The following is a 23,779-nucleotide window of genomic DNA, read 5'->3' as shown; positions in this document are numbered from 1 at the left end:
AGCAGCGCAGTTCAAAGCTATCTGTGACCTTGACAGCTCTGTGGAAGTAAATGGTTCCCAGTGGAAGTAAATAAGCTGTTATAACTTTCTTTGGCTGATGTTCTCAGGGCACTGTGCTAGGTATAGATCCATAGTACATATTGTACTCCTAGTTCTCCAAGGAATAGTCACACCAGTTGTGATGAAGTTTGCCTCTCTTCTGTAGTTCAGATTAGTGTTACCAGAGGCATGAGCAATAGGATGGCCACAGGAACCATTCCATTCCTTTTTGTTTCCCTAGTGTGAGATCTGTTACCAGTGCCTGCAGCATCTGTACAACATCTGCTCTTTCATTGTGTCTTCACTTTGTTTCCTTCAAGCTTGTGGTGCTCTTTCTTTTCTTTCTTTTCCCTCTTGTAAGTGATGAGGAAGAAAAGTGCAAGGAGATTGATAAAACCTTTTTTTTATCATGATCTGTAAGGCAGTTGTGGAATGACAACCAGCTAGATGTCTGTTCTTCAGAAACTGTAATCGAAATCTTGCAATGCAGACCCGAACTTGGAACAAAACATAGTTTTGATATTAGCCATTTGACCCTTTTAGAAGGAAGGAACTGCATAGCTGACATGAGATAATCTCTTTACATAAAAACAGTCCTCTATCAGATTTATGTAACTGGGCAGTGTCTTACTCAGCAGCAACTTAATCTACAGTCTGCGTTGACTCTGACTGTTCTTAGCTACCCACTTTAAGCTGAAGAACATTGAGATTGAAAACAAAAAACTTCTCAAGACTGTTCTTTTTTTCCATATACATTTTGAGCAGGTGATTTTATAGACAAATAATTCACATTGCAGTCCTGTTTCAGTTTAAGGGCAATGTTAAGTCAGTAGCCCTTTCGGAATTCTGTACACACAGAATTTGCTCTTAAATACCTAAGCATTTCTCCAGCACTGGTGAGACGCAGGTTGTTATTGGTGTCCTTCACTGGTTGGGTTTTAACTCGTTTCTCACCTCAAAAATCTGCTCTTCAGTTGAGATGTTTCATGTTGCCAATAGCCTTATGAATATCAATTTTTTTTTTTTGAAGTTGTGAAACAAAGGGATGGGTGATAGCCACCCAAAAGGATTTTAAATTCAGAAGAGCTCTTAATATAACTTATGTTCTGTGCTATAGGCAACATTTCACAGGCCTCTGCTTTTGAAATCTGTAAGAAAGATGAGTGGAACTCTCTAATTACCAAGGACTGTTCAGTGGTAGCTTCTAGGTAGGCTGTATTCTATGCCAGGTATTCCAAGAATTGCTTTTTGGATTATTTGACAACTGCTTTCATGAGATACCTGTCATGGTATCGTGGTGTACTAATCACATACGCTGAAGCCTGTATGGCATTGTTCGAAGAGGCAGGAAGCTCCTCTAATAGAAGTTCTTTGACAGGTCATTGTCCGTGTGGCTTTCATGTTTCACCTTCCTCCTGTTCAAATAGTCCATCTGTTGAAAGTGTTTATACTGTCCAGGGATAATCGATGAGCAGAGCATAACAGCACGTGTGTAACGGGCTGCCAACAGCAACACCTTTATATCACAAGAATACCTGTTCAGGCTGAAGTTCAAAGGATGTTGACTCTGAGGTAGTAATAGATGACTTTGGTGTAGCACTTCCAATTGTTGGGATTCAGGTAGTCTAGAAAGAGAAGCTGGCAGAATTAGTCCTGCTGCGTGCATGCCAGAAGATACAAAATGTCTCTGGCCTTAACTTCATTTTTGTAATCTGCCTGTGGCTTGGGAGGAACAAGAGTGAACATGAATTTGAGCTTTACAAATTTTATGCAAAACATGTAGAGTGTTTTTTATTGAAAATTCAAAGAGTGCTACTGTTTCAGCTATTTTTACATAAATTACAAACTACAACACTTTCTGCTGTTTTAAGGATGCTTTGGGCATCTTGGCCATTTGGTCTTTAAGCTTGTTTTGTTTGTGCTCTGTAAATCTGTTTGCAGTCTCTTTTTTGTGAAAGAATCACTACCTTTAGGTGTTACACAACTTGAACAAAACTCTGACCAGCATTTAATGTCTAATTGCATATAATCAAACTTGTAATGTTGCAGGGTTCACCATCAACCAAGAGGCGGGGGCAGATGTTACAGCCTATTATTGAAGGTGAAACTGCACATTTTTTTGAAGAAATTAAGGTGTGTACAATAAATACATTTTTAAAAAACATATTGCCAAGCACCAGTAATAGGGAACTGAAGTGTTTCTTATATTGAATTTCTGCTTTGACTTTCAGGAAGAAGAGGAGGAAAGTGATGGTTTGTCTGCGGACCTGAATGATATCTTAAAAACTGCTGTCCAGACACAGTCTGTTTTAAGCCCAGTTGAGAACTCAGAGTCTGATGTTGAAGATGGTCAAGAGAAACTGACCCGAGACCTTAGGCTGTCAAGCACCCGAGCTGCTTCTATGTGTGTATAATTAAGAAATGACTAATTCTATTACAGAAGTTGTACTGATTGCACTTAGTCATGATACCAAATTTGATAATGTGTGAAGAGGATTGACATGTTCAGCATTTCTCAGGAGGTGTTTGGCTTGAATGAGCATTCTTTCCTCTGACATGCCTAAGATCTTCTTGTGTTTAGGGAATTGTTTAGTATTTCTAAATCTTCTTCAACCCACTTGAGCTGTGTAGACAGCAGAAAATTTATACCCTTTTATTAACGACTAGTTTGTTCTCGATATTTCACAATCAGATACCATATTCCTTGTAAGCAAGATAAATTTATTATTAGTTTAGTTAGCTCCGTTGTTTTTGAGTATGCTTTGAAGAATCTAAACCTTATTTTATGGCCAACAATATTTTTCTTTTTAGGCCTGAATTATTGGAGCAACTGTGGAAGGCCAGAGCTGAAAAAAGGAAGCTACGCAAGACATTACGAGAATTTGAAGAGGAGTTTTATCAGCAGAATGGAAGGTTTGTTTAGCATAAAAATACATGTGGGACAGCAGCTTCGTTTTGTAGCCAAGTGTTTCTTCAGCTTTTTATATGAATTTTACCATCTGTTTTAATCTTTACTATGAATAATATATTGAAGGAGATAACATTCTCGGGTATTTTCGATAGTGGAGGAATCCTGCTCTCGAGTTTTGTTTCCTCCCTTAGAGTCTGTAAATCATAACAAGGAATTTTTTTTATTAAAAATACCATTTCTTTACATTTTTTTTTAAAGAAGTAGTTTTATTAACAAACAAAACCAACCAAACTCAGGTACACAGGCAAACTTCCCTGCCCAAGAAACACCTATTTGTCTTTCTTTTTCAGCAGGTTAGTCCAGACAGTGGGTATTTGCTTCAACACTGAAAGGGTGTAGCACTTTTACTCTTTCCCGTATTGTTCTTTTAGGCTTCTTATTTGAATGTGTTACGAGTTCAACTGAACTGCTTCCCTGTTCATGCTGTAGGAGATTTTTCAAAGTGTATTGTATCATGAACAAAAATCACAACATGCTAAGAGGCCAATTTTTTGTGACCCATTTAAGTACACTTCCTGTTGTATTTCTCTTGTAACTATAAACTCCCAGACCATAAGTCATGCAAATTCAGCTAACAGGGCTTCATCGTACATTTGCAGAAATAGGGACATAACTCCTTTTGACTTTAATGGCAAATAATGAGGTTAATAATGAAGAGTTCATTTAAAAAGAAAGTCGTATTAATCACTAATTTATTATAATCCAGGCTTAAATAAGACTAATATTCTGCTATCAATTTGTGGGTCAGTCTGCATACAGTGAAAATAGAGATATACTTAAATTTATTTGTCTTTTTGTTTAATATATACACAGGGTCTGAAATCTTCATATCCTGTTAATAAGTTGCACTGAATAAATGCTTCAGTTTTATTAGGTGATGGCAATGTTAAGTGCCAGGAACTAAAATATGACAGTCTGTTATTGGTGAATTGCCTGACAACAATATTTTTCTGTCCTAAGATAACTGCACATGGTTGCTCTTACGTTTGATTTGCTGCATCATGGAGGGTTTTCCTGAAACTTAGGTGTGCTTCTTTTTACAGGAATGTACAGAAAGAAGATCGTGTTCCAATGCTTGAGGAGTACAGGGAGTACAAGAAAATTAAAGCCAAACTTAGGCTCTTAGAAGTCCTAATCAGCAAACAGGATTCTTCAAAATCAATTTAACTTGCGTTCCTCCAAAACATTGAATAACGTTTCCGTATGCTACCACTGTACTTATCGGGTGCTTATGTTCATTTGTCATGCACTGTTGAAAGAACCCAGTTCGTGCACTTTATTGTGGTGCCACTATAACATGTTTGAGCGGTGAGTAGGTCCTGTCTAGAGAGCAAATAAGATTTGTAAGTTTGAGACTGCGCTATCCAACTTTAGCAAACACAATTTCCATCAAAATTTTTGTATTAGATGCATTCATCTTGTTCCAAAACAACCGTAGCATTTTGTTATTTAGTGTTCAAGAACTCGGAGACTTTTGTTGTTACTAAGCTTTTGCATTATTGAAGAAATTATTTATACCATAATGCTACACTGAACTACTCCTGTTGCCTATTTTATTGTAGGGTGGGGAAAAAAGTCAGCAAATTAAAAATACAGCTCTTTTTCCTGGAACGTTTAAAAGCCAGCCTGAAATTCCTTCCAAAGAACTTCTGTGGAACAACTTTAAGTTTTAGTAAATTGCATCTATAACAGTAATAATTACCATCTGTGGATTTTGCTCGTTAGTGGTCACGTTTCCTCCTTGATAAAGATTACAGTGGACAAACAAGAAAGTGACCTTACTTAGTGTCTTCTAATACTTGGAAAACTGAAAAGTTATATCACATGCTGCCTACAGGACTTACGTTACTGTTGTTCATTCTATTGGTTATTGTTTATCAGCTAGTGGTGACATAGTGTTTTGTCTGAATTGGATACTGCATCTCCACTTTCAGAAGATCTTGAACAGGATGAACATTTCAGTGTGTGGGAAATCTGATGTTGCTCAGACTTGGGTAGCTCTAGCAGAAAAGAGCTGGCTTAGGTCAGTTAAAAATCCACTCTACCTGAAACAAGTATGGTATCAAGGGCTAAAATCAGCGTAGTTCATGCACACCACAGGGTGAACTGATGGTTTTGAGTGAAGAAGTTACTGCTGTTTGTCACGGTTTTGTTTTACAGTTGGAGAATAAAAATAAGTTATCTAACTCTTATGATGTAAGCAAAACAGTTTATGGGCCTTGCATGATTTAGCTTCAGAGTTGAAACTAAATAATGTTTTGAGCATCACATCTGCTGTGCTGAATGATGATTTAGCTAGCTTTTTGCTCTGCAGCAGCCATCAGCAGCTGTTTTTGATCTGGCAAAATCTAAGTGTTAATTTTATCTGGTGCTTTCTCAATTTTTTTCTTCAGTGTATCAGTTTGATTGTGGCCATGTTTTGCATGCACCTCCTCTCACTGCATGTTTTTATGACTGGCTGATGTCAACATAGCTATTACTCACACTGCTTTATGAAAGACCAAAAATGAACTTTCTCACAAAGAAAAAAGTGGCTAGCATGTAACCTCATAGACTTGCTATTCTGCCATGAAGCATATGAAATAGATCGAAAGTAGGAGTTTCAGTGCTCAGATTTCACCTGAGTACTGTAGAATATTTCCCGTTTTGTTTTACTCTGCTTGTAGGCATGTAATTTTGGAATTCAGAAAAAAAAAAAAAAAGCACTAAAACTATTGAGCACTGGTGGTATGCCTTTTTTTTTTCAAACAGCAAAATGATCTGGGACCTTAGAGAATTATGAGGTTAAACTAGTCTCGAGACCATTTATCAATTTTATTCAGTTTCATTGTGCAATGTACACTTCAGTTACTTTTCTATCAGTCTGCAGACACGGGTGTATCCAAACATTGAAACTAATGTGTACTGTATAGTGTTGTACATGAATGTTTGTGTTTTATATACCACATGCAGAATGTCAATATGCACTATTTAAATGTTTTAAATAATATATTCCTCCTTTATAATGCTTAAATCTATATGATTCCAATATTTTTATAAGTGAGTGAGTGATCAGACTGGTTCCAATTCAGAATTAACAGCTGCTTTGTGTTTGTTATGCAGTGTTTGGCTGTTTATTCAGTATAGTAGATAAGCATGGCAACAGTTATGCTATGAGTGTGTTTTGTGCCATCCTTGTTGAGCAATAAATAAATGGTAGAACTAGGCATTTTGTGATATAACAGTTTTACTTTGGTAAAAGCAAAACCTATATATCTATATGGATATATAGATATGGAATATATATATAACTAAACCAGATGTAATTGCATTGCTATGTCTGGTGCTCATTGTATAGACTTTTATAATAAAAGTACCTTAACCTTTATTGTCATATATCTTTGTTTCTTCTTGTGCTTTTTCCCACTCCTCTACCTTAAAAACAAGTGCTGAGTTCTTTAGTAATCCTTTAAAAAAAAAAAAAAAAGTTTCAGGGTGTTGCTCAGGCAGGCCTGAGTTCCATAGCCTGCCAGCAGAGCCACCAGAACTGGTGGCAGCTCTGGTGCCGAGACAGCCCTCGATGAAGCTGCAGTAGCTTAAGTTTTATTTCGCTTCTTTAGCCAGTGCCTCTCAGCAGAGACAGCAGGAGAGTGACCAGATCGGGTCCTGAACTGACAGCTCGATGGATTGTATTGATGGGGGCTTCAGTTCCTGCTAGGGTGCCAGCCTGCTGTGTGATGATGCAGGAGCAAAGTGTGAGTTTCACTCATGTCTATTCCAATGGTAGCAACTGTGGGAGGAGACAGGGCAGAGAGCTGATTCAGCCATTACTGTGCTAATTAGTTCACTGCTTTTGAATACACCTGCAGCTGACGAGCAGTATTTGATTGTGCCTTTGTATCTCTAATGATCTCTTAGCCTTAAAATGAGTATCAGTGGCCAGCCAACCCTGTAATTGTGCATATATTTCTGTAAACCCAAGAGGATGCTTTTCCTCTGGACAAATTGATTATTCATAGTATGTTGGTGTAAAGTCATATTAAAGGCGATTGAGGTCTTTCAAACTGACTTGTATTTTGTGTAACCGTACCTTTTTGCGGTGTAAGGCCTGGCAAGTGATAGAAAAACTGAAGATTCTGCTTGTGGATGTGTAGTATTGCAGGTAAAATAGGAAAAACAACTAGGAAGTTGAGGGAACAAGGGAGCCAGTGCATGGCTGCTGCCTTGTGCTACTGGGGTCAAGTAATCTCGTTCTGGGTGTCTTTTAAATGGCTCTCTGTTCCCCTGCCCATGATATAGATCCTCCACAGCATGGTCAGTAGCTTGCTCTGCAAGATGTAAGTACATCTTTATAGTACTACAAATCTTTGTAGGGCTCATACAAGTTTCAGGATACTTGGGAGGCTGGGCTTTGCATGTTACGTACCAGCTGAGACATACAGCTGAAGAACTGCATGCAGAGGCTGTGGGGTGTTGAAGCTTAGTGATGACCCCAGGTGTTAACAGCATGCTCAGATGCTATTTGGACATAATTTATTCCTTCTCTTTTATTTCTTCCTGTGGCAAAGTCCCAACGAAGAACAAATACTAATGGCTACGTATGAGTAGACAGTTTCTGGCTTGAACATAATACCATGGCTGAGGCAATGTGTATAAATGGATTTAGGAATAAAAATGTTCTGAGAATTCAGGTTGAAAGCAAACTGCCCTCTAGCGGTTCCAGCTATTAAGCCCTGGACCAGGTATGGGTTTTGTTGTTCATGTGTTTGTTTTTTCGTGGAAGAATTATGCCTGCAGGGGGAAAACAAACCTGTTCTGGAAACAGTAGGTGCCTGGAATAAGATTTTTTTTGAGAAGCGTTATAATTGCCAGCAGGTGCACTAGTGCACATAAGTGGTCCAGGGAAGTCTGGGCTGAGGAGCCACATGCTGGACTGTACTTCGCAATTGAGGATTATATTGGGCTACGTAGCTGGAGATTGAATTATACAAAGTGGGCCCAAGAAGATGTCATCGCTCACTATCAGCTCTCGTTACAACAGCAGCTAGCTTATGTCTGTGTCTCACAACACGAGGCAGCAGAATAAATGGCATTAAGGAATTTGTAGGGATTCCTATCCAGAATGCTCGTAAGGGTGGTGAGTGCTTCTCAGGGTTGAAGAACTTACCTGAAACTCACAGAGAAGACTGAAGTAACAATGATATACCTTTATTAACATTTCTGCATCTTTTATCCAGAAATATATAAAAAAGTGTCAGGGGAAGAATTGCTCTTTTTTGACTTTGAATTTCAACTGTATGAAAAATAAAGCCATCTCTGTTACCAGATGAGCTAAGCCATATTACTTGTCTGTCATGCCTGAAAATTCCTTCATCTGTTGCATGCTTTTCATAATTCTGTTGAGTTTTGCATTAGCATTGTTTAATTCCTCTTCCAACTCAGCTGTATATCCAAGGAGCCTAGGACACAAATACAGCAACAAATACTTGAGTTGGGCTCCTCTTGAACTTGTAGTTGTAACCTTCCTGTTTGCTTACTTGCATTGTGTCAGCTGCAAACAGTCCTGAAATACCCCACCACAAGCGCAAGTCTTAACAGTCTTTGTCCACCCTCTCTGGGTGGCCATAAAGAGATGTCCTGGAAGAGCGGTAATATTTTAAATTCTCTTCCCACCTCATTCTTGACTAATGTTCTTACAAACTGTTCTACTGATTGTCCTTCTGTCTCTATCTTCTTCCCTCTCTGAGGGCAGCTGTTGTCAGCCAGTATAAGAGCACTTAAAATAGCATCTTAAGATCACTGACTTTGTGTTGATCTTGTGTCTCTCAAGTTGCCACTCTGTGAGGGTTTTAGCTAATTGAAGTCAGGGCTGCTGCGACTGCCTAGGGATGGGAATAAGACTTCAAAGAACAGGCTCTCCCAAACACTTACTGCTGAAATTCTGCACGGGAGACAGAGCTCTGAGAAGCAGCGCCTGGTTCAGTGTTGTCAGGTGGAATCATGAGATGATGCTTTCTCCCTTTCCGTAACCTCGACTTCTATTCCACACCAGAGGGATTAAAAAAACATTAGAAAAAGCCAACACTGTTTACTTGGGTACCTGTTAGCATATCAGCATGTCACTTATGCAGGGAGGGAGCATGCATGAGCAGGAAAAGATGTATGCATTTGTGGGGAGAAAAATGTTCTCTCTCCATCTGAAAGTAATTTTCATTCTGGCTCTTTGAAAAAGACAGGATGTAAGAATACACATCTTTTCAGAAGTGAGAGACCACAAGCATTATTTGGAGCAGTGTTTACAGCTAGCTGTTGGACTTCCCCTTTCTTGGAGACTTTTTTTTTTTTTTTTTTCCTTTTTAAGATGTTTTAGAAGTGCTTGCACTGGCTTTACCCTGGATATGGGTCTACCAAGGACTGTTGGAAACCTTTTTGTAAAGCAAGTGGAAGCTACAGTGATTCTTGCTGCAAATGCAGGCTATGACCTGACAAACTGCTCTAAAATACGTCTTTTTCTATACATCTGTTTTAGTTTAACGTTTGGGCAAATGCCCAGCTCACAACTTCATAGCACTTTGCTAACACACTGGCCTGGAACTACTGCCAGCTCTGCTCTTGTATTTCATGACCTTGTCTGAACAGAGCCCAAACAAGCTTTCATTTAAAGCTTGGGGCATAGCTAACAATTTTTATTTATTTACAGCTCTAGCTTTTGTTATTCCTATCATGTTAAAAAGTTTTCTGTGGAGAAATAGGTTTTATAAGTAACAGTGGGGACAACTATGACTCCTTTGGCATTAATCAGCTTTTGAAATATATCCAGTTTGTAAGAGTATAGGAAAAAATAAAGCCTACCTTTTCATTACCACTGTTTCTTTTGGAAGGCTTGGAAATATCCTTTCTTTCAGTGGATGAAAATTCCTTGCTTCTCATTCACACAAATGAGAAGAGACAGAAGTCCTGTGAGAATAGGTCTGTTCTAGGTCCAGGGAGTAAATGCTGAAGTCTGGGTTGAGATCCTACCTTTGCAGGTCCTCCACGTCTGGTTTCTTCAGTCTGAGCTTCACAAGGGTTTTATTGCAACTCTGAACAGAGACAGAATGTTGAGCGTGTTAATTGCCTTGTATTTAACCAGACACCTCCATGCAAGGACTTGAACACAAGGAACAAAACACACGTGTGGTGCCTTGGCAATCAAAAAGAAACCCCACCATCCTTACCGCTTGCTTGGTTCCCTTAGCTCAGGGAAACTTATCTGCTATATCTCAAGTTTGTCATGAAATCCTTGAAGGTAATATCCATCCAAATCCGATAAGGGTTTTGATTTTCTAGTATGTACAATTTAATCTTAACTTAGACCAGGATTAGTAGGGGAATAAGGTTGGGTGGAGGAAACTACGTTGTGCTGTTGCTGATGGGACTGGCTGTATGAAAGGCTGTGCTTTGCAGAAGCAAAGTAATTTGCGTCCACAACGTGTGTAAAATCCTGCAGGAAAATTTCAAGTAGACAACGCTGCCAGCCTTCCTCTACACAGTGACCGATGTCAGCCAGCCTGGAGAAACATGGCCTGAAGGGGTAGGTTTTTCATCCAGCATGTATTTCAGTCTTACTGGTGATGCTGCATTTCCCAGTTAAAGGCTGGTTTTTAGGTGGAGGTACTGACTTGTCCCAGCAACAGAACTGTATGCAGCCCCTTCAGCAGGAAGGGAGGTCACAGTTTCAGGTTGGACTGAAAAGTTGGGAAAGATATGTTTCCCTTTTGTGCTCCTTTCTGGCACATAAAAATGGCCTAACTGTGGGTTTTTAAAGGTACATATTTCTATTTGTCTTCCCAGTCTGTCTTAGCAGCTTATTTCAAAGCTTTCTGTGCTTTTTAACTGACTGCATTTGACTGCCCTGACTCGAGAAGCGTCTTAATTCCCTTTCCCTGCTCTTCTTCTCTCATCTAGTTACACCAGCACAGACAGGCCTCGTTGCTTGTCCGTTAAGGTTCATACCCTTACAAGTGCTTTTGGTGTGGGGCCCCTTTGCTTCAGTTACGCTTGGCAATATCTCTAAACCTGCATGCAGAGAAGATCTTTAGTTTCTCTGTTGGGAAGAACAGCAACAGTAAGCTCTGAAGAAAGTTGGTCTCATGAAATACCACAAACCGGGCTGGTCTTAAAGACTGTTTTTGAAAGGGTGAAGTAAAGGTAGGCTCTTTGCACCCTAATTTGTATGTTACTTGTATCAAAAATAATCATTAAGAGCTCCTGTGGGTTTGATGGAAGGTTATATCTGTCAATTATTTGCTGAAAGTACAATATCAACTATTGGGTATGCTTAAAGGGTTATGGCTCAGCTGTTTAAGGTTCTTCGCTACTGAGGTAGCATAGAATTCCTCCTCTAATATTTATTTAAATGAGGTAGTTACAGAAGCATTTACTTACCTGTCTGACGAGGTCTTTGATGTGGATATCTTGACTGGGCATCTCTGCAAAATGTGCTTTGACTTCTGTATAGGTGTCGTTTATAATAGCCAAAAACATGTTCTGCACAGGAAGGAGGCAGTTAGGCATTTTTTCTGGAAACTGTTCATTATGCTGGTCTTGTTTTGGGGGCTGTTCAACGCTAAGGCATGGAACTAATGGGACTGGAGGAGCTTTGCTGGGTGGAGGCATACTTCTAATGCATTTAAATTCTCTGAGAATCTTGGGGCTTTAGGGGCTATTTTGGGAGATTCCTCTCTTATTTCCTATGTTTAGTATCAGCTAAAGGCCCCAGTTCCTTGGAAGTGACAGCTTTCTTTGTATTATATTGCACCTTTTTCAGATGGCTTTACAATCAGAACTAACTAATGAAAGCACCGATCAAACTGATCGGTGAACTGAGAAAACTTGCAATTACAGCGTGCCACCAAAGTCCCTCTTTAACCTTCCCACTGGACAAGGCTGAAATCATGCAGTTTTTAAGAGCTCTCAATGAAGTTTTCAGAAATGAAAATCTCAAGAAATTGACGGTGCAGTATAGTGAAAGGTGCCAACATCCTCGTTCCATGGTGCAAAAGCCCCTTTTGTGGCTCTTTGGAGGAAGGTAGAGCTGTGAAAGTGTTGCTAGCTGGGAACTTCTGCAAAGGAGGTCAGACTTTCTGCCCAGGTGTAGTGATGGGCAGACAGAGGTGAGCCTGCTGTTAAAGGCCCCAGTGTCATCTTTGGGTGGAAAAGACTGCCTCAGAGTGCTACGCAACAGAACCTAGTAGTTCTTCCCTGCTGCTTATAAAAAAGAGAGTGTTTTTGCTTACCACCAATATGAAGAACACAAAGAATACAAATGAGATGAAGTAAAGAGGTCCAAGGATCCTGTGTACTTCTATGGTTAGGAAATTAAAATCTCCCAGCAAAATACGGAACTGTGAAAAGCTGGGAGAAAAAAAAAAAAAGCATGAGACTGAGGTTGACTGGCTTCTCTTAAAGTATTTTAAGCATTATTTAAACAAACAAACAAACAAAACCCAAGATCAATCAGATGTAATTGAGATTGATTTGCCATTACTGTAGTCGCTGCAATCAAAAAGGAAGCCAGCATTACACTGCAGTGATAAATTGGGCATTTAGCATATACTGCAGAACTTCAAAGTGCAAAGGAATTTTAAAATGTCTTGTTATGAGGAAATACTTTTCATTTTGCATAAACCACTTGGTATTACAATTTTTTTAAAAGATTTCCTTTCTGTTGTAGGATCCCTTATCTTCTGTTAGTATAGAAGGTAGTGGCATAGGCCCCTGTGACCCCCTATAGGGAATTTAATTCTAAGGTAAGACATTTATTTATTTATTCCTTCGTACTGCAGCATCTGAGGACTGTTCTACATTTGAGTGGATTCAGAATGAGCTATTTTATGGCTTTAGAAGTGCCTTAATTATATATGAAAAAGCTGCTTTCAAACAATCCGGTACATTGAAGATACCCCTCTAAAGTTCTCTGAGGAATGTGGCTGTCGGCTGAAACACAGTGCACCCTGGATTACAGGTTAAGGTTGCTACAAGGTGCAAGGACCATCATAATCAGCTCCAGCTGGCACCTGGAATTGATCTGATGTTGTTGCTATGGTGAGTGGCTGAAAAAAAATTTGGGGAAGAAAGCCACAGAGCCAGTGCATGGGATTAAGGGACTCCCAGCCGTGCAGCTGGATGGTTTCTTGAAAGAGCTGTGATTCCAGTTTCTGAACATGCTCAGCTTGTGCTCTGAGCCCTTGGGTCTCTGAAGCATTTCTTAATGTGGTTTTCATGCTGGGGACTGTACCACATACCCAGTGGCACATCTGCTGGGTAATTTCAAGTCCCTGCTTTGAAAGAGGCAAAACAAGACAGTCTGTTGCCAGGCCTGCTGCCTGCCTGTCCAGGGGGGCCTGCTCACACACTGCAAATTTGTTTTGAGAGCTGTGGGGACAGTCTCCTGTCACTGTTGGGTGAACTGCTCCCAAGTTTCTCTTTATTACACTTCTCTGACCCATGTAGTGTATTTGTAGTCTCTTTAGGACGTATGATGTCTTTGGGAAGCAAGTTGTAGGGCCAACAAAATTGGTTTTACTCAATAAAATAGACTTAAGAGTTGGAGACCTGTACTCTTAAAAGTTCCGCTTAGCAGAAACTGTTTGTACCTGCACTAGCTGAGGATTTTGCATTAAAAAGTTCAGAAAATTGCATACATGCAGTTTGGAAAAGTAGAAAAGTCTTCAACTTGTGACCCGAAGACCAGATAGCCGAACTGTGCGTAGGCGAAGAAAATGATGAAGAACATGACAGCAAATCCGCAGATGTTACTGGCACAGCGAGATAAAGTGGAGGATAGCTGTGTCATAGTCTTGTTAAAGCTTACAAATTTAAATATCTGCAAGAGAACAGACCATATTTTACTGGGGGGGAGAGTAGTGTCAGAATGTATCGCATCTTCTTAACAGAACTTCTGGAATGTTACCTGTAATCCTAATTTATAGGTTAAGTTTTACTTGGAAATAAATTGCATACCAGATGTTAATGAATGCATCTACACAGAGTATGAAGGATTGGGTGTGTTTCTGGAGAAGAGGCATATTCTTCAGGGTGTACATGCTAAAGCTGATAGTGCACGGCCAGGTCTTTGATGGGTGCTGGCAGGAGTAGTCAGCTCTGGCAGAAGCGGAGCCCTGGGCAAGGAGACCTGAAGGCACGCCACCCTCCTGCACCTGAGGATTCCCTGCTGAGCTGAGTTGGTAAGGAGCTCTACTACTCTGTGCCTGAACAAGGCCTGAACACGGGGCTTGTCCAATGGCAGCTGTTAATTGTAAGCACAGTCGTGCTACCAAATTGACAGTAATGAGTTTGTTGGGAGGATAACGCGGGGCAATGTGCAGCTGGAGTACAGAAAGGATGTCATGAGGGAGACTCCACGCAGCCAGTTAACAGCCAGGGCTCCCAAACAGCTGCTTCATGCAGCCTTGGCCTGGGAGGTGGAGGAAGGCCAAAAGCCTGTTATTTTCAAATGACACAACCCAGAAAGCCCCATGGAGTACGTTCAAGAACTTGAATTGTATGGAGCATGAGTGTAAGGCGTGATCTCTTCTGCCAGACATGACCACCTCCCCTTCCTGTTCTGCAGCCACGTTGTGCTGGCTGCTTTACAAATAAATACCTTTGGAGAGGTGGCCTGTAAGCAGACTGAGATCAGGCAAAGTTTTGGGAAGTTTCAGCCAGTCCCTGGGAATGCTGAGGCCAACCAAACTAAAGTCACTGATGTGTGCTGGGCACAGGTGAAAAGATGGCCTCAGTCATGGCCACCGGGGTTTGGTATCGTAGGGGCACTGGATGCAACGATACAGGATTGGTTTAGTCCCAGAGCACCTGGTTAGGAGTAAAAGTAGCCTGTAACCTTGGGGAGGTTTGCTATTCTGGAGATCAGCAAATCCACTTGCAAATAAAAAGGAAATTAAAGGTGTCCTGGCCAAAAGGCATTTCTGAATCAATTTCAGATACGTTTTGGTTTCACAAACAGTTTTAAAACAGCTACTGTTTTCATAGTTTCTAGCTATGAAAACTATGAATAGCTTCACCTGTTACAGCCGTGCCATTTGTATAGGTCAGGCTGTGACCTGGATAATACTGAGTCTAGGAAAAGTCTGAGCTTAAGGAGGCTGTTTGGCTATGGTTGTGTCCCAGCTGCTCCAGTGGAGACAGCTGCCTATGTGCAAAATTTTTTTTAGATGGGCTTGGAATCTGTGTGACCCATGTTTATGAGAATGAGATAATTTTAAACACTTCTGGAATCTTATAAACAAAATTCCCCATTCTAGCCCCACCTTTGCAGTTCATTTGGAACAAGGTAAAAATGAATGTTTATAATAAGCTTAGAAACACTACAGTTCTCGAGTACAAGAAAGGGAGTAAGAGCCAATACCTTCATAAAAGCAAAGAAGACACAGATGGCAATCATGTTGTCATAAAGGATTTGCCAGAAAGCAAGGAAATAGAAGTCTGGATAAACATTCTCAGCAGACAGTAGTTTTTCCATAAGCAGGAACACTGCCATGGTGCGGTAGATATTGAAGCCAATGGCAAGGATGGATACCTGAAGGAAAGCAGAAGACAGTGAAACTGAAGTCCAGCTACCCCCTTCTCTTCAGACTTATTTTGCACAGTTAAGACTGCATTGATTTCAGCAGGCCCTTGGTGAGATTTGAAGAACTTTTTAGATATTGGGTCATAAACTGTACATACGAGACCTTACTGGCCAATTTATTTGTACTTGTACTGTGGCAATGGTGGGTTTGTACTATATAACATACTGCATACATTCTCATTTTACTGTGCTAACAGTTGTGTGCTAGTGCTGCCCAGCTGTGCCAAGATTACAGCTAAAACAAACAAGGTGGATAAAGAGTGGAAAGGACGTGGAGCCACAGCACCTTGACGGTAAGGTTAGGAAAGAGCTGAGGTGTGCTGAGCCACGATGGGCCTCTTCGGTGAGTGACTCTAACCAGGAATTGGGTCGGGCTGTTTTGGCTCGATGGGTGTCTACCCAGTGCCAACCTACGCTGGCAAGCACAGAAGAATCAAGGAGCAGCTCACCGCTACCAGCAGCAAATCCAGCCAGTTCCAGACACTTTTGAAATACTCCATTTTCAGGTTTTTTATTTCTATCAGTTCTTGGATTATGAATGTAATGATAAAGACGCAGAAGGCGATTTCACAAGAAGCCAAGAAGTAATCATAAAACGAGACGTATCTGAGGAGCTTCACAGAGTAGATACGCGAGGAGGTGAGAACACCCCCAGTGGCAGGGAACTCTACCACCAACCTGGAAAAAATTGGGGAATGGCGTTAGTTACTATTACCCTTAAATTATCTCAGTTACCTTTAAATTGTCTCAGCCCTTACTAGTCTAACATTAATTGTTATTTCAGTAATAATACGTAACTGGGACTGTAGTTGGGCCGAACATTTGTGCAAAAAATGAGAACTGGATGACTCCTGCATCTGCAAGATCTTCTTTTAAAGGTGATGCTCACTTCCCCATGAAAACAGTATTACAAGGAAGTGAAGGGTGCGGGCAACAGATCTATTAAGCAAACACCCAAACTCTGCTGTTTGGTTAAGTCTTAAAAGAAACTGTCTCAGGAGGGCATATATTCACCCCACCCTGAGCGTCTTCCCTCTAGTAGCTGACAACAGTATGAGTAATCTAGATTTTGACTTTGCAAAAGCCTATGGAATCCATTCCTACTGACAGTATCAACCAGTTGTACAGACACCAACCATTTAAAAAACTGGAAATGAAGGAACTAGGTCTGTTCCCTGCTCTAACTGAATTTCTGCATTTTTTTTTTTTAATGAATTACTACGGTCTTGCCAGCTACTGCCTGAGAAACATGACTGCGTATGCCTGAGGCAAACAGCCTTTCCTTGTGTCTTTCAGGGAGCATCATGCCTTAGTAAATTGGATTTGACACATAGTAAAGGTAAGAACTCACCTGATTATACAGAAAAGGTTTAGGTTAGCATTGTATGTTGAGAAGTCAATAAATACAACCCTGGTTCCTTTAGTGAGCCAACCATTCTTCCTGAGAAATTCCAACTTCTCTCTGCTCTTCTCTTTTGATTTCGGCAAGGTGAATATAAATCCTCCACTCCTGTAAAAGCCTACATCTCCCCAGTACCATGGGGAAAAAGAAGTGGCAGAAGTATATTTCCATCTATGAGAAACAGGAAAAGAAAGCAGCTAGCCTATGAAAACTGTACGGAAGTAAGCTTTCACTTTTTATTTTATACTTGTTAGTTCTTGCGTTCCACTGCATCTGCAATTGACCATTTAAGTCAGACCTTTAAATAATACTTTTATTTACAAGTAAGCATGAGACTTATGACTTTAAAATATTCTCGTTTCTTTACCTACCAAGTACATTCACAAAAAAAGCAAGTGGTTATGATTCTGGATTTCACCCAATGTGGGCTAGACAGTTTAATTACCTCAAAACCTTCATAGGTAAAAAGAATGTCTCTGGTTTTTGTACTTCATTGTTACTGTGGCATGTTCATATATTCTCCCATTGGGTTAAATCAATGCTAAATGAAATGTGTGAAACAGGCCTTTTGGCTCTGTTTCCACAACACTTTAGCATGATTCTAATTTATAAACATGTGATTTAAATCAAGGCTTCATATAAGTGAGCATTTCTCTGGAGATATTAATGGCAATAGAACCATTAACATGTACTTCTGCTGAACTGGGCTCGCCATTTCCTTCCTGTCTCTCCGCTATAAATTTCCCATGCCAAATTTCTGTCTATAGTATTGGCATAAAAACAAATCTATGGTTTATCTCACTGTAAACAAGGGAAAAACTCAACTCACGGCATGCACAATTGTAAGTTACTGAAGAATAATGGTATTAAGGATTTAGTAAGATTTTCAAAAACACTTTTGTGCTTGCTGTCTGGTTCCAACTGAAAGTATTTCAGATCTGAAAATCTCTTATAAATATATATCCAAAAGATGCCACAAGAAAATCTGAAGTAGGATGACTTACTCAGATCCGTTCTTTAGACCAAAGTCAGACTTGTCTTCTGCATTATAACGGTATGAGGGGTAACAGTCTTCTGTGAAATTCTGGAAGTGTGAGTAGGCGGCACAGGTTTTATTGCGTACTTTCAGCTGACGAACCTGGGCTACTCCTAACATTAAATTCTCATAGTAAATATGGCTTCTGTTTTCCTGGAGGTCTGATGTCACGTTGCCATACCATTTGTCCCAGCTGAGTCCATCCAAGAGGGGTCCCTCTGCAAACTATATATACAAGCAAGGTTAAAGATTTATATATCACTATTACCCTGCTTTTTAAAAGACAAATCTGTACAGGGTTTCCAGGTTACTTATGGGTATGGAATTTAAGATAGAATTCCACAGGGAGTAGAATGGATTCATATGAAAAAGATGTAAATATCTCAATTGAGTGAGGCAGTGTATAGGTGAACATTGTATTCTATCAGAGATGCGTAATGGGTTTGCTCAGGGCAAAATTACGACATACAGTTGTTTGGAGTATCATTAAATGAGTTTTAAACACGTTTAAACACAAACATATTGCATGTTGTTTTAACATAATCTTGCTCTCTGAAGATCTGTTTTGAAATATGCATTTCTGACTAGGCTTTTCGTCATCTGAACCTAAAGAAAGTATTTATTTTTGAAGCTCTTTGAAAACTTATTCTGCATGTTTCTTAGATGCAGCTAAAGCACACTGAATTTGAGAAAAACATTATCCAGAGGGCAAAACATGCCCCCACGGTTTGGAACATGTATTACAACTGCTGTTAGTACATCAGCATACAATTGTATAGCAAGGGCTCACTGTTTTATGGACTAACAATAACAGACACGATAAGAGGGAGTACAGTTATTCCCAATGAATTGTGATAGCCGGGCATTTCCACTTTTAAGGAAGGGTAGGATGAAAAACTTTCCCTTTGGATGTCAGCTGGGCAGTGATGCCAATATTGGGAGGTTCTTCATCTAGTAGTGAAAACAGAGGTACCTGTTTTGCAATGATCACCACAATAAGATGTGATGTGTTCTAGGTGAACCAAGACAGCATGTTCTCCTGGTGCCTCCAGTGAAAATCACACCAAGTACGGTTTAACTTTTTTTTAAACAGCTGAAAATCAGAATAACTGTAAACCCCAAATCCTTTTGTTGAAACTAACAATCAGAGTGTGATGCTGCAGTTAACCTATTGTTTTCCTTAACCGTCTATTCAGACTGTTTATCAGAGGTACAAACATCACAGTTTGTACTCCGAATTTCTACATTTTAAGAAGTTATTTATCTTGCTTCAGCTGAAGCTGCACCATCTAGCACAGGGATTTTGGGTGGGCCAGGAGCCTCTATTGCTCTGTATTAACACTAGGAGCTTCTTTACCTGGTTGCTGTATGTAAGAAAATATTTGCACAGAAAGCCTTACTTTCCAGAAATCATCCACGTTCCTAATACTGTTGAAATTAATCCCTTCAGCAGAAGACTCTTCCAGAAAGAGACGTGACATCACTGCGTTCAAGTGAAACATCTTGGTGCTCACCATCCCAAATGCCACTAGGAAGAAAGGGCAAAACGGGGATGCTCACGGATGAAAAAAAAGAGGTTGACCTCAGCTTCTAAACACGCTGCTCCCTCTTCAATCATCAGCACCAGTCATGCTGCTAGGAAAACACACTCGGGGCGATTTTGACTGAAATAACGCTTCTGGCTGGCAGACAGGTGGAGTTAAGGATTAAATGACTCCTCTCTCCTCGCCTGCTCTTGCATACTGGAAGAGGGACGGCTCCTCAAGTGCCAGGCTTCAAATTAATTGCTCGTAACCTGGCACGGTTCCCCCTTCACCGGCTGCCTTACCTAGACACAGCGTGAAAAGGAAAATCATGTAGACAATCAGCTCCCGCAGCGTCGTTTTCAGCTCTAGTTCTCCGCTGTAGCTGAGCCGGGGTTTTATGACACCTAACGGGGGGGAGAGGGGGAAAAAAAGGGCGAGGGCAGAAGCTGAGCTTTAAACCCCAGAGGCCGCAGCCGCCGGTAGCAGCCCCGCGGCCGCCTCACGCACCGGCGCCGCTCAGCCTCTGCTCCGCCGCCGCCGCCTCCATGGCGGCCGGGCCGCACCGCGGCCGCTGCCGGGGCTCGCTCCTCTCGCTGGAACCGCAACGGGCGGCGGCTCCCGCTGAGCCCCGCTTGTCCCGGCGGCGGGGCTGCCTGAGAGCTGAGCGCCCGGCCGCCTCCTCGGTTTTCCCTTCTGCCCCTCAGCAGCGTCAGGAACGCGGGCTGCGGCCATGGCGACGGGCGCCGAGCGGTGGTTGCGGGCTGGGGGTGGTGGTGTCGGGCTGTGGCACCGCGCCCTGACCTCAGCGCTGAGGTGTTTTTGCCTCCGGGAGAAGCCCACACGGGTGTAAATCGGTGTTGGCTGAGGTCAGAGCCACAAAGAGTGTTGTTACAGCAGCTACTGCTGCTTTGGCAGCCCAGCTGGAGGAGCAGGGTGGTGGTGGGAGCCGGGCAGCTGAGGGGTGTGGGGTTATGGAGCAGCACAGCGGTGGGGTGAGAAGCCGAGACCTCATTTTGTCCTTACAGTGCTCTGAGGGGAGCTGGCTAGCTGCAGGGGTACTGTGCACCCCAACAGGTCAGGTTCAGGCTGGATTTGTCTTCACCCATCTGTCTTTAGAGATCAGGGCTGAAAAAGCTTCAGGTTAGGTTGCTGGAATTTGGCAAAAATGAGGATTTTGGATGGTTTTGGGTTTTTTTGAGCAAGATGGCTGTGAATAACAGCATAGAAATTGAGTTAGTCAAATCACTGTCTTGTTGAGAGTCAGTGGAGATAAGGCCCAGTTGCTCCTTTATTAGAAGGAGGGAAGTTGTGGCTGCCTCAGTGCTGTGTTTTATAGTGCAGCTTCTGCATCAAGCATGCAAAAAGGAAAACTCTTGGTGATGCCTCACTGCCATGGTTCAGGGCTGAGAGCTGCAGTAGTTCTGAGGAGGCAGAAGACAAGGAATTAGGGAATGGGGAGGCAAGAGGAACAGGAGGAACCCCCACAGAGCCAGGAGGGTAAGAACTGGGCTTTGCTGGGCTGGATGTGGTGCCAGGCAGCTGTAGCTGCATTTTAACAGATCAAGGAAGAGTCATAGCCCATGGTAGATATTTAAAGTTTTATTTGCCTCTATGCAGTCCTCATAAAAACACTCTAGGCCATTTGGTTTTAGTATTCAGACATTACAGAGTTCTGCTATTATCAAGAGTGATATTAGAGAAGCAGTACAAACCAATCTACTTTAGCAAGTAACCAAGCACAGGTGGAGCTAAAACCACCTACACCTGTAAAATCTAATTGCCCTGCTTTCTTAGCCTGTATAGTTAAAATACAATACTCAGTAAATGGCTATATTCACCAACCCATATAAATAAAATCTAACAGGTAAAAGGGGAACAACAGAATGTGCAAGAGTCAAAGTAGAAGTATGTAGATAGGTATTTTGCTAATCAGAGCAACCATCGGTTAACTACTCTATGTAGTAACTGTCTCTTAGAGGTGTGAGTTTTCCTCTTCATTTCCAGTTAAAGTTCGTCACTTTCATACAGTCCAGACTGCTCAGCCAAACGCTGAAACTCTCCTTCTGGTGAGAAAGCTTGTTTCACGTCCAGTCCTCTGCCATTAAGTGCCAAATACTTGCTAAAAGTTGGTCGAACCCGTAACTGCTTTGGGGCTGGAACTGGCTTGTTTGCATGTGCTGGAAGAGAGAAAAAAGCCTCTTTCAGTGTCTTCCCAGACTGTGGAAAGACCCAGGGTATAGCAACCCAATTGTTTTTTTTGTTTGTTTGTTTTTATCTGCAACATAGAACAGCCAACCCTTAGGAAGAATTTAACAGACAAGCTGGAAATTTATGGGAAGGACAACATTCACCCTCCTTGGTATCTGTCAAAGTGTAGACTTTAGCAGGACAGGCAGCAGATGCAAACCATTTGTAAGAGACTCATCACATAGTATTGCACAGATGTGTGATTTTCTTGGGCTAGTTACTTTTTCTTTAGCTCATTATCCTGGGAAGGAAGTCCTCCCAACAGCCCAAGCTTTGGTAGGTTAACCATCAGGGTCCATTTGGAATACAGGTGCCAGTGGCTGTCCAAGTTGTGGTTACAGCACCGCAAAGTGGTACTTACTTGCAACCTCCAGTCTGGCATGGCATGTGGCCACTCCTGCTCCATTGACAGCAGACACTGTGTACCAACCAGCATCTTTTTTGTTTGCATTATGAATCAGGAGGCAAATCCTTCCAGTGTTGTCATGTAACAAGCTGAAAAAAATGTGGATATTCACATGTAAGTGCTTGGAGGGGGAAGGTGAGAAAACATTATCTGGTTACATGTGAGGAGCTGTGACAGCTCTCAACAATTCTTGCAGGGCACTGCTAACTATTTAAATGTTAACACCGCATTTTTATTACAAGCCGCCAATAATTCACATCTTGGTAGCATTCTGGTGGCACCACAACCCTTCTGCAGTCCCCATAATCTCAGAGCGTGATGAACGCTGCATTTCTTGGTGCCATAGCCATGCTTCTCACTGAGCTGTGTAACTGCTGTTGGAATCCAGTGGCATCTGGTCACAGCATTTTCTGTCCTCAAAACAATGCTCTGAGCATCATGCCTGTCCAGCACATGGGCTGGTTCATCATGCCTCATAAACGAGGGGCATATCTAGCTCCCCAGCTGCTGTTTTTATTAAGCAGCTAATTCAAATTTGACTTAAACACTGGTTATTGTTTTCCTAACACACTAATAGCCAACTCATTAGTAGGATACCTTATTCGGTCTGTATTATATTGTACCATTTCATTGTTTCTTTTCCAGTAAATCCGAGGTGTTGGGATGGCAGAGATCTGGCATTCGAGTCTGGCTGTATCTCCTTCAAAAACCTTTTTGCTCTGTGGCTTGAAGATGAAAGTTGGAGGTGTGTGATGTTCTTTTGCTAAATTAAAGAGGAAAGAGGAGGAGTTACTGTAAGTATTGAACATTATTATCAGGCTTTTTTTTTTTTTTTTTTTAAGATTTCAAAATGCTAAATTTAGGAGGACACATTCCCTACAGCAACTTCTTAGCCTACGGGTAATTCATTCCTATGTGCATAGGGGTGTAGTAGACAATCCATTTTAAGAGAGTCGCTGTCAGTTCTAGGAAATGAGCAACTCCCAAATTCTGGATATCACACTAAGTTTAAATCCCCCACTACAAGAGCTTTGAAGAAATATTTCACCCCAAATGTATATATTAAAAGAGTCTTGGAAAAGGTAAAGGGTTTGTTATACTTTGAGCCTGAAGATCTGGAGATCTGCCTCTAGTTTGTAATTGCTTTAATATCCCAAACACACAGAAGGCGGTGCTAGATGACTGCGTTTTTCCATGTCTGATAATCATCAGTTCTCTCTGTCTTACCAATTACTTCCACTTTTACTGCAAAAGATGCTTCTCCTGCACGGTTGACAGCCACACATTCGTATGTTCCTGCATCAGATGATTTGACCGCTTCAAAAATAAATGAGTGGAATCCCTTTTCTGACACGATCATTTTATGAAACTGGTCTTGATGTACCATCCTTCCATTCTGATACCACATCACATCTGGGGTTGGCAGCCCACTAACCTGTGAAGGGAAGAAAAGCAGCAAAGAGTTAAAAAGCTTTAAAATGATACAAACTCTTCAATGCTGTTTAGAGATTGAGGTATATAGGTGATCAAGTCATGGTCATA

General features: G+C 41.3%; 3 protein-coding genes and 1 long non-coding RNA gene across 17 annotated transcripts in view; 2 read left to right on the top strand and 2 right to left on the bottom strand.

The window, feature by feature from the left end:
• FAM13B (family with sequence similarity 13 member B) overlaps positions 1–6,385 on the top strand; it is a 46,522-nt gene extending 40,137 nt beyond the window's left edge. For all 8 annotated transcript variants that reach the window (XM_068698418.1, XM_068698419.1, XM_068698420.1 and 5 more), the window contains 4 exons: positions 2,089–2,172; positions 2,271–2,443; positions 2,851–2,952; positions 4,054–6,385. In XM_068698418.1, coding sequence (XP_068554519.1) covers positions 2,089–2,172; positions 2,271–2,443; positions 2,851–2,952; positions 4,054–4,177 — 483 coding nt within the window. In that variant the 3' untranslated portion in view covers positions 4,178–6,385. The remainder of the gene's footprint in view (positions 1–2,088; positions 2,173–2,270; positions 2,444–2,850; positions 2,953–4,053) is intronic.
• Positions 1,554–21,040, bottom strand: PKD2L2 (polycystin 2 like 2, transient receptor potential cation channel). Of its 4 annotated transcripts, XM_068698425.1 has the most exons (14): positions 20,092–21,040; positions 19,887–19,988; positions 19,459–19,586; positions 18,027–18,283; positions 16,972–17,193; positions 16,070–16,298; positions 15,399–15,569; positions 13,675–13,856; positions 12,268–12,385; positions 11,417–11,518; positions 10,010–10,071; positions 9,842–9,911; positions 8,921–9,027; positions 8,239–8,448 (listed from the first exon to the last, which is right to left on the bottom strand). In XM_068698425.1, exons 1-14 carry the CDS (start codon positions 20,129–20,131, stop codon positions 8,331–8,333), a joined length of 1,908 nt encoding a protein of 635 aa, XP_068554526.1. In that variant the 5' UTR covers positions 20,132–21,040; the 3' UTR covers positions 8,239–8,330. The 4 variants fall into 4 exon arrangements, with proteins under 4 accessions (XP_068554528.1, XP_068554526.1, XP_068554529.1 ...); XM_068698427.1 differs by lacking the exons at positions 8,239–8,448; positions 8,921–9,027 and adding an exon at positions 1,554–1,664; XM_068698426.1 differs by lacking the exon at positions 8,921–9,027 and having other exon boundaries at positions 8,336–8,448.
• Positions 21,041–21,170: 130 nt separating this feature from the next.
• The window catches only part of MYOT (myotilin), a 29,247-nt gene continuing 26,638 nt past the window's right edge, over positions 21,171–23,779 (bottom strand). For all 4 annotated transcript variants that reach the window (XM_068698421.1, XM_068698422.1, XM_068698423.1 and 1 more), the window contains 4 exons: positions 23,465–23,672; positions 22,835–23,000; positions 22,193–22,326; positions 21,171–21,761 (listed from right to left, as the gene is read on the bottom strand). In XM_068698421.1, the coding sequence (XP_068554522.1) occupies positions 21,589–21,761; positions 22,193–22,326; positions 22,835–23,000; positions 23,465–23,672 (681 nt within the window). In that variant the 3' untranslated portion in view covers positions 21,171–21,588. The remainder of the gene's footprint in view (positions 21,762–22,192; positions 22,327–22,834; positions 23,001–23,464; positions 23,673–23,779) is intronic.
• LOC137864354 (uncharacterized) overlaps positions 22,895–23,779 on the top strand; it is a 48,017-nt gene continuing 47,132 nt past the window's right edge. Inside the window, exon 1 of the long non-coding RNA XR_011101445.1 lies at positions 22,895–23,031. This is a non-coding gene — a long non-coding RNA (uncharacterized lncRNA). The remainder of the gene's footprint in view (positions 23,032–23,779) is intronic.

The sequence above is a fragment of the Anas acuta genome, chromosome 14, assembly GCF_963932015.1.
Source record: "Anas acuta chromosome 14, bAnaAcu1.1, whole genome shotgun sequence".
In the NCBI taxonomy this organism is placed as follows: Eukaryota; Metazoa; Chordata; class Aves; order Anseriformes; family Anatidae; genus Anas; species Anas acuta.
This window is presented reverse-complemented; position numbering and strand designations above follow the sequence as displayed.